At 45.9% G+C, this 13107-nt stretch overlaps 1 protein-coding gene across 1 annotated transcript; it reads left to right on the top strand.

The window, feature by feature from the left end:
* Positions 1-10738: 10738 nt before the first annotated feature.
* On the top strand, positions 10739-11077 carry LOC120837827. Its single transcript, XM_040207442.1, has one exon. The coding sequence runs from the start codon at positions 10739-10741 to the stop codon at positions 11075-11077; it is 339 nt and encodes a 112-aa protein (XP_040063376.1).
* The last annotated feature ends 2030 nt before the right edge of the window (positions 11078-13107 follow it).

Raw genomic sequence — 13107 nt, 5'->3', positions numbered from 1 at the left:
CTCCCCATCGGTCGTGGCAAGTATGATTAAATAGAAACAAAGAGGGGGCAACCAGAGTGAGTTAGCCTTCCTAAAAAAAAAATTGGGTTGCGAGTATGTTCATACAGCCTAGAACTTGGTCTGCCTCAACGGGCGACGAGTCTTCCAGCTGTAGATGAGAAATTTAGCCAGTGCAGTAGAAGCGCCAGCCTGGAGTCTTCAACGTGCATAACGCGGTAGTGAAACACGATCGCACGTCGGTACGATGCTCATCCAAAACTAAACGGGCAGGGGCGGGGATTGAACCCAGGATCCCTGGGTTCCGCAGTGCGAGCTTTCGCTCCACGTGCTCCGAGCAGGTGTGCGCTAGCCCACTCGGCCACCGATCCCCCTCAGCCTTCCCTGGTATTATTAGATAGTGAAGTTCTGATCCCTTGTTATCATCTCTAGGCATCGTCCTAGAAGTTGTCCTAGAAGTCGTCCTTGAGGTCGTCCTAGGGGCGTCGTCCTCTAGGCGCTGTCCTCAAGGTCGTCATAAAAGTCGTCCTTGAGGTCGTCCTCTAGGCGTCGTCCTCGAAGTCGTCTAGGCATCGTCCTCGAGGTTGTCTCAGAAGCTGTCCCTGAGGTTGTTCTCTAGGCGTTACCCTCGAGGTAATCCTTGGAGTCGTCCTCTAGGCATCGTCCTAGAAGTCGTCCTTGAGGTCATCCTAGAAGTCGTACTTGAGGTCGTCCTCTAGGAATCGTTCTAGACGTCGTAAAGGTAACAGCTTCACTGGTCCTCCATTTTCACTTGAGGTGAAAGAGCTCTAAAATAGTTTTAATAATAAAACTACAACTGACCTGGTACCGGGATTGGTGGCGGCACAGGGAGTGGTGGAATTAATGGAGCTGAAAATAACATATGAAAAACAAAAAAGTTCACATAAACCTTCGACTGCATGCAGTTCTGTAGGTTAATGCAGTCTACAATGTGTAGTAACCTTTTTGTTTCACTGCTTTGAGGGTGTGATTTGACCAGTGCGTGCATGGCCTGCATGTGACGAAGGAGACTTTTAGAAAACCGTTACCGCATCCCGCGCTACGCACTACCACGGCCTTTGAAGCATGCTTTTAAAAGAGACCCTGACACTCCTCAAAATTAATTTTTTTTGCCAGGCGATTCATTGCGGTGTGAGAAGACTACCCAATCAATATTTTGCTACAGTGTCGCATATATTTTTAACAAAGTAAAAACAAAACAAAACTGCTCGAAACCGAAACTGACTGGGGAGGAAGAACATAGAGGAGGAGAGAGTTGGCGGAAGCCACGCGGCTGTGCAACCTTTTTTTCTCCCATCAAGGTTTTTGCAGCTTTTTGGAAGTCACAAAAAATGAATATCATATTTCTTTACTATTTCTAATACTGTGTGCATGCCTTCAATGACCCACGACTTTGATTATATTTGGTGGTTGTGTCTAAACCATAAAAAACGACTCGTGACCACTGAAAAAAGAGCGAGCGCCTCACAACGGCCGGTTCTAGATCGTCAGTTTCTGGGCGATAAGAAAACGAATTTCGAGCCGCGAATTGTTTTCTGGGTGGTTGGGCTCTCATATGTCATGTACAAATTAAAACCTCGACGAGCATAAATATCCTGTCAGTGTCCCTTTAAGCGTGTGTCCGAATGATATTGTGAGTGCAAGACACGCGCTTAAAAGCATGCTTCAAAGGCTCCAGTAGTGAGGTACGCAGAACATGGTAACGGTTTGCTAAAAGTCCCCATTAACGCACCCTTGTAGTGACCATTTCTACATTTTCTTGCAAAAATCAAATGTGGGGGCACTAAATGTATGCTGCAGATGGTATACACTCTCCAAGAAGACCACCACGATGGAAGCTGGTGTGACGTCCATGCTATGCCCTGTTTGATTGCTAAACCCAACGTTACTACAGTTGGGAGCAGGTAAAGAACCCAGAACAAGCTCCTTCCACAAAGCGCCCTGCACTCTTTTCACTTTAGCTGAGCAAACACTGCAGGGGGAACGAGTCCCTCCTTGCCTCCTCTGCAGCGTTCGCTCTGCTAAAATGGAAAGAACGGAGGGCTTTACGGCAGAAGCTGTTTCGTGGTTCTTAACCTTTCACTTACTGTCAGTGCTGTGTAAAGTACATCTACAAAGTACCTGAAGTAAAGTACAAAGTAAATTGGAGGTTATGCACTTCAAGTAAAGTAGTGAGTAGACCGAGTGCAATGTGCGTGAAGTACTATAAATACAAAAAAGTTAAGTACAAGTACATTTTATTGCCCTCTTTTGTTGTGTCCTTTCATTTCCTTATACAGTGTCTTTTTAAATTGGTATGCGTTGTCCCAGGGGTGATCGCGGTGCATCTGTGTCTCTCGGAAATGGCGGCGAATATTGGATAACGTCGAGTGGCTACAGAGTAATTATTTATCGAAATGGCGACAAATTCAGATGCCCCTCCTACTTCTGATTTTGGTGGCACTTGCACTGGCTTGCGCCCAAGGGGGTGAAATGGGCTAGGAGAGATCATGACGTCAACCCCGTAACTTCCTCAAGCAATCCTCTCGTGGAGGAGTGTCCCCTCTTAATTTTCTAACATCGTCGCTTGCGCTGACCGAGCGAGAAGTAGCGAGATCTCAATGCTGGGAAAGCCGCCCCCCCCCCCCAGTACAAACGGAGCGATGCGTCGTTTCCTTGCGTATCTGGTGAGTAGAATATCCATCCCAAAATTTCTTCAGAGTTGACAAAGCATCATTTTGCGATACAAATTTAGCAAGACCAAATTCGGGAGTGTACTTTAAGGTCAAAAATTGTACTTTCCTCGGAAAACACAGGAAAAAATACCTCAAGTATAGTACAAGTATATACTGAGACAATGTACCTCAAGTAAAGTACAAGTTTTCTAAACCTACCTGAAGTAGTATCTTAACTCCAATGTAGTTAAAATACTTCCCAACACTGCTGACTATAGATCAACTCAGTTGCACAACTCATATAGAAAGCGGTTGTCTCTAAACTCATAATGGTTTGGATGATAGGAGGCCAACCTTTGGGGGAGGGTGGCACTGCATGTGGAAACAGTGTCTGGGTTGTCCCACATAACTAAGTCGAAGTACAGTCGAATCTCGTTAATTCAAACTTGAAGGGGACCGAAACTTTGTTTGAATAAAGCAAAGTTTGAATTACCGGGAGTTTCCTCCCATAGAGACGCATAGGATGGAACCCACATGTTAGTTTGAATTATCCACAAGTTTGAATTAAGAGAGTTTGAATTAATGAGAGTCGACTGTACTGTTGTTGCGTGAACCTGACATTGTGAAGGTGTGCTTCATGAGAAAAATCTATACAATTTGGAGATAATATGGCTGCAAGCAATATAAAAAGAAAATTAGGCAAAATTAAAAATTAAAATAGTGCCAAAGGGACATGAGACAAGTAGTAGTAGACAGCACCTGTCCTTTCTACCTCGTGTCCAGTGTCTTACTTGTGAGATTTTAATTTTGCATCATGATAAAATAACTAGGTCAGCAAAATACTCTATTAAAGTATAAAAGAAATCCAAGAAAGATATCCTACCCTCCCCATGATGGTACCCTTCACTGTCGTCCGAGTCGGATTCGACCCTCTTGTGCGTTCTCCTTCGTGTCCGCGGTGGAGCGTCAGACTCAAGGTTCGACGTATGCTCTGCCTGATCCAGCCTTGCGAGGGCCTGCTCTAGGGTATCTAAATGACGAGGAATTGCATGAATATCGGGGTCACATTAAATTACAGTTATGTGCTTACAGTATGAATGGATAATTTTGACTCTCAGTGCTTTCCAATCGGGGGTTATGGCCTCGTTTCTCCTAACCGCATTCACAATCTCCAGTTTGGTGGTGTAGGGCGGCCAATGGCACCACAGCAGGTTCTCAGACTTTTCGAGCCACCAATCGGGCACAGCATACGTGCTGCTGTCAGCTAGAAACTCAACGACATGGTACCTGTAAGTGAAGTGAAAGTGAAAGTTTATTGGGATTGTCACGGGCCAAGCCCGGTAGGGAGGTAGTGGCAAAAGGCATTTCTGCCTGACTGGGCCTCTACCCCCCACAGTTTACAGAAGTGCAAAAGGTGGCACGGTATACGGCATTGTTAGCATTCTTTTCTGCCTAAATATACATGCCTGTGTATGTAAAATACCATTTCATGCAACACATAAAACAAAAACATAAACTCTGTGTAAAAGTATTTAAAAACATGTATACTTTTTTTTTAGCAGAGTAAATTAAATAATAGCACCAAGTCTCGCTTTACTTTCAAGTTGTACACATGGATCACTTGAGAGCAATGGCACAGTTTAAAAAAAAAATAAAAGATTAACAGTTCCAAAAAAAAAAGTTTGGTGTAAAATCAGATTTTTCTTTTTATATATTGCAGGCAAACAAAAGGTATTATGTAGAATGCGATTATTTCCCTCAAACTGTTTCCATCATACGCTCCCCATTAACTACTTTTAAATCACTCACTGTGCACTCAGGGCATTGAATTTGGACACTGCAAATGCTAGTAATCTCAGTGGGAAATTTTCAAGACAAGGAAAAACTGCTTTTTGCATGGGCTTTGTTCATTCTATTCTATACACATTTAGTTTGAGTAATATGTGAAAAGCAGATCATATGCACAAATTTAATCTAGAACCATACACAAAGTGCCATTGAAACATAGCCGCTGGTTATATCTCGAAATGCGCGCTTACATCAAAAACCTCTATTAGGCTTTTATAATGTAGGCCTACATTAACCATGCATTAGAGTTGCTCCTCTCTGCCAAAGGTTTTTAGACTTGGCAGTTTTTTTAAAAAATCTATTTTGAAATTGTGTCCAGAAAAATAAAAATGCATGCTCTTTGAGGATTAAGGAAAGGAAGGCTCAGGCACCAGGTGTTTTTTCCTTTCTCATCCAGAGCCATACATGTATGTATACATACCATTCGTGTGTGTGTGTAGGGGACTTTTATAGAGCGACACCCGGCACGGCTGTTCACCAACACTGCCGTAAGGCCGCATATGCGCAGTAGCTACGTGGGCAGAAGCAACCAGGCTCTCTGTTTTCGCCATTGCGTTGTGTGGAGTGTGCTCGTTGTTGACGTTGTAGAGGCGCTTCTAGATTTATTTGTGTGTCATACATCCTGTCAACATGTCGTATATTATGCCCGACTATTTGAGCTCACTACCCGACCTTGAACGGTAGTGGTGTCAAGACAAACTGTGTGGATGGCATTGCCTTCCAATGATCCATACGCCGTAAACAAGACCTGCTGGACTTCCCACGTGAAGTTACTGGCACCGACATCAATGGCTCACGTCTGTTATATATTGATTGTTATCGATTGAATCAGACCCCGACCCATGGATTCAGACGGGCCGCAACATGTGTGTGTCCCACACAGCTAGGCCTGACTTTTTATTCACGAGGGCAAACCGCCACTAAGAGGGCGCCACTAACATGTCGATATATATATATAACATGCCGCCACACAAGTAACAAATGCACAAAAATAAAATGTCCGACTGGGTTTAGTACAAGAACCTTGATGGAATCTTCACAGGTCTTCCTGAGCGAGTCTGGCGGGGTTGAGCTTGTGGTGGCGAGTCTGTTGCATTGGACTGACGAAGGGAGGTGCTGGCAGTGGGCGAGGAGTCTAGAGGATAGTAGTCCTCAGCCGTCAGTCGGGGTTTCCTCGGGTCAGCTTTCCGGTTGGGCTTGGGCTCTCTGGAGTCGATTCTCACACGAAGGTGATGGCGGTTACGTGCGTAGCTCTGGCCATCTGGCGATGTCACCTGGTATCTTCGTGGAGCTGGACCCACCTGTGTCACAACTGCTTTTCTCCAACTTTTTCCATGCCAAAACCAAAATGGCTGGTTCTTCTGAAAAGGAGGCATCTCTTTCGCATGCTGATCCGCATGTTTATGCTGTGCACGCTGCCTTGCTTGAGGCTGCTTGGAGAATGACTTGTGTGGATAGTGTGGCAGCGAGCTGCTTGGACAGGCTGGTAATAAAGTCCTTATTCTTCTTCCCATCAACATTTCTGCCGGAGATGGAAGACCGTTACTTGGCGTTGCTCTGTAGGTCATCAAAACTAGTGCCAAGTCCTTTCCTTCGGAGAGAGCCTTAGTCATTGTGGCCTTGATGGTTTGTATTGTCCGTTCTGCTTGTCCATTGGACCTCGGAAAGAGTGGTGACGATGGGTTGTGGACGATATCCCACTCCTTGTTGAAGCTTCTATACTCCACAGAATCAAATGGGGGGCCTTGGTCACTGACAGCTTCACTTGGTGTGCCGTGGCACGCATACAGCTCCTTGAGCACTGATATAAGAGCAGATGCCGTTGTAGTCGACATTTTCTTGACTTCCACAAACTTCGAGTAATAATCTACCACAAGCAAATAAGTGGTGCCACCGTGGTAGAAGAAATCCATGGCTACTTTCTCCCATGGGCGTATTGGCAAGTCTCGGTCAAGAAGTGGTTCTCTTTGATTTGCTCCTTGGTGGCGTTGACAAACTTCACAGCTGCTGATCAGCTCCTCGATGTCCTGGTTTATACTAGGCCAGAAGACGCTTTGGGAAGCCAGGTTTTTGCATGCGACAATGCCGCGATGGGTCATGTGAAGTCTAGAGATCACATCCTTCTTGCATGCTTCTGGCACTACTAGTCGTTCGCCATAGCAGATGAAGCCATCGGTTATGTAGAGCTCACTTCTTCTTGAGTAGAAGGGTCTGACTGACGGGTGGACCTTTGAGATTTTATTTGGCCAACCGTGCTCGATGTAGGTCGTTGCACGCTTCAAGACCTCATCTGCTGCCGTGCTAGCTTGGATTTCAGCCAGCTTTGCTGTGGATGCGTGAACCAATGTGCAGACCAGGACACCATGTTCCTCGTCTACTGTCTTGATGGTCTGCGCTGGATTAGGTGCACGAGACAGTGTGTCAGCAACTGTCAAGTGTTTTCCAGGCACATGGACTAGCTTCACCGTGAAACGCTGGATACGAAGGAGCAAGCGTTGGAGTCTGGGGGAGATTTTGTAGAATTCCTTTTGGTGCAAGCCGATGAGGGGCTTGTGATCAGTCTCCACCACGACGCTTCGACCACAGATGTAGTAGTAGAACTGCTCACACGCAAACACTACGGCCAACAGTTCCTTTTCTATTTGCGCGTAGCGCTGCTGTGCCGGCGTTAGTGCTGCTGATGCGTATGCCACTGGATGTCCGTCCTGCAGAAGGATGCTGCCAATTCCATATGAGCTGGCTTCGGTTGATATCACAATTGGTCGCGCAGCATTAAAGTAATGCAACACTGGAGCAGTGGTCAGGTTGTCTTTGATCTCAATGAATGCATTGGACATCTTGCGAGTCCAGTGCCATGCCACGTCGGACTTCAGGAGCTCACGCAGAGGTTGCGTCTCTGTTGAGAAGTTTGGAATAAACTTCATAAGGTATGTTGCCATTCCGAGAAATCGCAGGAGCTCTGCCTTGTCATTTGGTGGTTGTAAGGCCTGGATTGCCTTTACCTTTTCAGGGTCAGGAGCAATGCCTTCTCGGATAAGCTGGTGACCAAGGTAGGTTACTGTAGACAGACCCAGCTTGAGCTTGTCCTTGTTTAGCTTCAGATTGTTGTTGCGTGCTATTTCAAGCACCTTTCGCAGATGGGTTGCATGGTCACTCTGTGTTCTAGAGGCTACCAAGATGTCGTCAAAGTACGGCATCACAATGGTTTGGCGCTCGAAGATTCTGTCAATGGCTTGCTGAAAGAGCTCTGGAGCTGTGCTGAGTCCAAACGGAACTCTGAGGAACCTGTACCGACCCCAAGGTGTTGCAAATGTGCACAGGTACGAGCTCTCTTCATCAAGAGCCAGCTGCCAAAATGCACTTTTGGCATCAAGCACTGAAAACAGAGTGCACCCAGATAGCCGCGCAGAGAGTTCTTCTGGAACTGGAATGCGGTAGTGCTGCCGCTTAACTGCTGCATTTAGGTTTCTTGGATCCAGACAGATCCGCACATTTCCATCTTTCTTTGTGATGATGACAATGGGATGAACCCAGTCAGTTGGTTCTGTCACGGCCTTGATAATGCCATTGTCCTGCATTCTTGTGAGCTCGGCCTTCACAGTTTCTTCGAGTGCACTTGGCACCCGGCGAGGGGCAGTCACCGTAGGCTTTACATCCGGTTTCAGACGAATGCTGTATTCTCCTGGGAGTTTGCCGAGTTGCGAAATCCCACTTCTGACACCATGTTATATATTGATTGTTATCGATTGAATCAGACCCAGACCCATGGATTCAGACGGGCCGCCAACATGTGTGTGTCCCACACAGCTAGGCCTGACTTTTTATTCACGAGGGCAAACTGCCACTAAGAGGGCGCCACTAACATGTCGATATATATATATATAACAACGTCGACGTTTATTCAGTTTTTTCGCCACGCCACTTCACAGCCCACATGGTGTAGGCGTACAGGTCTCGAGGCACACAATTACTTTGAGCCCCTTTCCGCGCTGCCGGTGGGATCAGCAAACTGTGGGTCTGCAGAAGTGCATTTACTAATTGATTAAATACACACAGCGTCTTTAAGTCAAGGTATGATATTTTTCTTACCCTCATGACCACAAGGCACGACAAAAGGTAACGCTTTTTCTGTTCTGTCGCCGGTCACCTTCCACTTACTATAGCTGTGCTGTAGGTGTTACCGAAAGAAAGTAATGAAATATGTTACTCGTTACTTGCAAATAAAAGGAATGCATTACATCCATTGATGTGAAGTAACACACACGTCACTTATGCATTTTTTATTTATAACTTAACAATAACGGTGCCTTTTTTTTTGTGCCAGCATTTTTTGACATTGGGACAAAGGGCAGGGCATTGTTTTTTTGTTTTTTTTAAGTGGGACTTTTTGAATAGGGAAAAGACAAGCAAAACGTTGAAGGTAGGTGAAATGTAGTGCAACAATTAATGACTTGGCGCCTATACTTCATATCAGTTTAAGCCCAGACGCAGCCGATGCTACGAGCTAACGGGACAAATCAAGCAACGTCAAAAGAGGAAGTCACTGAACCTTTCTTGTTTATGATTCATTCATCGATGATAGAACAGATACAGAAACATGACAAACACCATGATGGTGCGCTTTTGATGCTATTCAATTAATCCCATCAGCTCGTAGCATCGGGCTGAACATAAAACGAAGCATGAAAGCAAGCGTGAAAAAGAATTACTTTTTCCAGGTCTTGGGGAGATTATATAATGATTAACATAACTATGCTACGCATTATTCTTTACTCTCCCAAAAAGTAAGGAGTATAAATGACTATGTTACAGAAAAAAATAATGCATTGCCGCCAACACTGGTAGCGAGCCACCGACGAGCGCTTGGTCGGTGCTTTGTGCGCGAACACCGTTGGAACAAAATCTGGGTGGTCTCAATGAGACAACGGTTTCCCTGCATATAAGCAAGCCTCGAGACGGAGATTGAAATGGAACCACACTTGCATTCAAGGAAGTGCTTGCCACACAAACGGTCGTCCTCGTCCCAAGACCATTCTTTTCGATCCGCGGATATTACCACCTTCTACACCTTTCAGAGTCAGCCGAGAACTTGTGGAAGCTCACTCCGAGGAATTTTCTGTACCTTTCGATGCAAATAACAGCTACACAGCTTTGCCGCATGTTGAAATGCTACGACATCCATGCAAAACGCGCGCCCTTCTGCCACCCAGCTCCGGCGCAATCACAGCACCTCTGCAGCTCCGCGATGTCAAGCCCGACACGTGGGCTTGATGTCACGGAGCTGCGGCGGGCCAGTGCTGTTACCTTAGCAAGAAAGTCGCCAAATTTAGTGCGTTTTCAGTCTTCCTAACGACTTTTCTGTCTTTTTGGAGTCTTGGTAACTTCACTAAGGACTTTTATTTTTTTTTTTACAGTTAGGTAAATTGTTGTTACTAAAGCTACATAGAGCCTCTCCAGTGGCTTTCAGATAACTGCTCCGGACGTCACTCATTTTTTTTTTCCTCCTGTTGAGGGTGAGGGTGATGAGAGGTAGCGGTCATGCAAAGACATTCTCAAACCACAATACAACCACTCCCCTTTTCAGGGATTATGTAGCAGGTGTTTGTAAAATCCTTTTTGAACGTCGCAAAAAAAAAAACTGCAGGTATTGACGCGAGCAGCTTTGTTTGACAAGTTATGGAACAAACCTGCTCACGACGGTTAAACTCCAGGACAACTTCAGTGCGGTTATCGAAGATAACCCCCCTTTGAGGATGAGGGTTTATAAAAAAACTGGTAGCTACATGAATTCAATGCAGTCTTTTGCTGTTTTGCTCCTGGTTCAGGATCTTCTCGCTAACGCCTTGGCGAGCTTGTTGGGAATGGGACGGCCGGCGGTTAGTTTCCGCAAATAACACAAGCGTTGAGGTTTGCCAACTTGCTGGACCTAGCGTTATTATGCCTCCCAAGTACAATCACCACTATAGAAAAAGTTGGCAGTCTTCACCCGAGTTTAAAGGCTGGTTACGTTCTGTGGAAAACAAAAGCACAAAACCATCCTGTGCCTATTGTGGGAGCGAATTTTATGCGAAGCTTTCCGATATAAAAAAGCATGCCACCACCACCAAGCACTAGAAATCATCCAAACCGTACTACAGTTCTTAAGGGAAGAGGCTGCAGTTTCCAGCCGCAACCGAGCCTTCTTGCGGCAAAAGTGAGGCCGGTTTCTGCCTGTTCATATGCGAGCATTAGCGATCCTCGCGACTGACCACCTGACAAAACTCTGCAAAAAACAGTTCATGGACGGCAAAAGCACAGCAGGCTTGTGCATGCAGCGAAACAAGTGCACGGAGATCATTGTGAACCTGTTCTCTCCGCACTTTGTAGAGCTCTTGGTGGCCGACATTGGGGACTCGAAATACAGCCCGATCAGCGATGAGGCTACAGATGTTTTCACTACCAAGTTGCTGGGTGTAGTGGTGCGGTACTTTAGTGCTGCACAGAAGAGCATTGTGAGAATATTCATGGCGTTAAACAAACTGGACGATGGCACGGCTGTGGCTATCATCAGGCGTTGAAAAGCCTCCTCATGCGCATGAGACTTGACATGAAGCGTCTCCTCAACATTGGAGTTGACAACGCTTTGGTGAACACGGACGTAAACGGTGTTTTCAAGACAATGAGGCGCGAGTGGCAACTCCTGAGCTTGATAATGGCAAGACATATGTGCCATTCGTTGCAATTGGCACTTTCCCACGCTGTTCAGGGAACGCTTCTGAGGAACGCAGACTTCTTGGTGCAAGAGGTTCAGCGCGCCAACAAGGCCTACGAGAGGAACGACGCAGATCCTGCGAGGCTTCTTGAAGACCTCACACTCCCGATAAAGACGGTATGTAGCAAAGTGCTCACTCCAACAACGGACATCGATAGCCCATTGATGGTCACCTAGATCCCAAGCCGTACTTGGGATACGAGTTCGAGAAACTAGTGAGCACGCTGCCAGCTGTTCCTGAAGTCAACTTGGTACGCCAGCACTGCGTTGTATTCACAGTTAAGCTAACAGCTTTGGCTGGACCTACCATCGAACTACAAGATATTGCAGGCCATGGCATGGCTGTCTGTGGGAGCGTGCCTGCAAGTGCTCAAAGAACCTATTATGGAGCTGGCAGAACTTTTTGGTGTACAACCAAACAAGATAGATCTCGTGGACACCCAGTGGAAGATGCTAACCGTGGTGAGTGGGCGAGCACCACTGACACCATTGCGTTTTGGTCTGAGCTCCTTGCATACTGCGATGCAGCTGGCTCGAACCAGTTTCACGAACTCGCGCACCTAGCAATCATTGTGCTCTCCTTGCAACACTCAAACGCAGAGGTGTAAGAGTCTTTAGCCAACTGAGCGTTGTGAAAACAAAGCAGAGGAATTCTCTCAGCACTGGCAGTACAAATGCCATCTTGAGCGTTCGTAGTGGACTTTGCCGTCTTGGGAAGTGCTGCTATACTTATGACCCTCCCGACACAGTGACAAGTTGGAACCATGCAAGCATACTCCTCAGCTTTTGCATCTGGAAACGGTGCATGTGCACAAAGCAATGGCGAGTCTGCAGACGAGGAAACATTGTGATATAGAACTGTTGCTCAATTTCTTGCGTATAATACAGTTCAGCGACTTGAGTGAAATGTAGTTTCCAATAAAATTATTTCATATTCTATTGTTGACTAGCATTATTGTGTTATTATATTATATAAACATTAGGTATCATCTGTGAATGCAGTAGGCTGTTGCTGAAAGCAAAGTAACAAAGTAAAGCCAGTAAATCTCCCTCGGTAAGGCACCATGGGAAAGATTCACGCACGCCAAACGTTTCACTGCCTCGCGAACGTTTCGGAAATATTTTCATATTCCGATTGATCAGTTCATTCACCACTGGAGAAAGTAATTTAAAATATTGTTTCAAATAACAAAGCCCTTTGCGTGTCTTATGCAGTTGAAGAGCTAAAAATTAAGCAATTCCGGAAAAAAAACTCGTCATGATCATCACTCGACTTTCAGCTAAAACTGGTCAGACGGGGCAACTTTTCCAGCAATTTTGAGGTTGCTGGCGAGTTGTTCCCTAGCTTTTCCTAGATCGACGAGAACGAGTGAGCAACTCAGTTGAAGCGGCTGCAGCCAATCAGAGACGCAATATTTTTACGTGACACCCCTGTAGTGATGATGACAGCGATGACAGCTAAAGACTTAGTTCTGGTTTGGAATGGATCGTTGTCGGAAATAAACAGTTTCAGAAAATTGAGTTAGTATTCTCAACGCCGGTCAGAGATATAAGAACGCATTTTTAGCGCGTAGCTGGGCGTCTAAACAATGAAAGAAGAATCAAAGTTAATTATGATGATGATGATTGCAAGTCGGCCTCGCGCATAGAGATCATGCCTCGCGACTTCGCTCAAAATAAAGTTAACAGCACTGGCGGCGGCGCTGCGATCGCGCCGGGTGTAACGCCCCTCAATATTTTGAAAAAACAGAGGGACTTTAGCCGCTTTACCGGTGTGGGCAGAAGGCCGCATGTGGCATGTTTTGCATGGGTGTCATAGCATTTCAGCATGCCGCA

Source organism: Ixodes scapularis, unplaced genomic scaffold (genome assembly GCF_016920785.2).
Source record: "Ixodes scapularis isolate PalLabHiFi unplaced genomic scaffold, ASM1692078v2 PGA_scaffold8__174_contigs__length_109621045, whole genome shotgun sequence".
In the NCBI taxonomy this organism is placed as follows: Eukaryota; Metazoa; Arthropoda; class Arachnida; order Ixodida; family Ixodidae; genus Ixodes; species Ixodes scapularis.
This window is presented reverse-complemented; position numbering and strand designations above follow the sequence as displayed.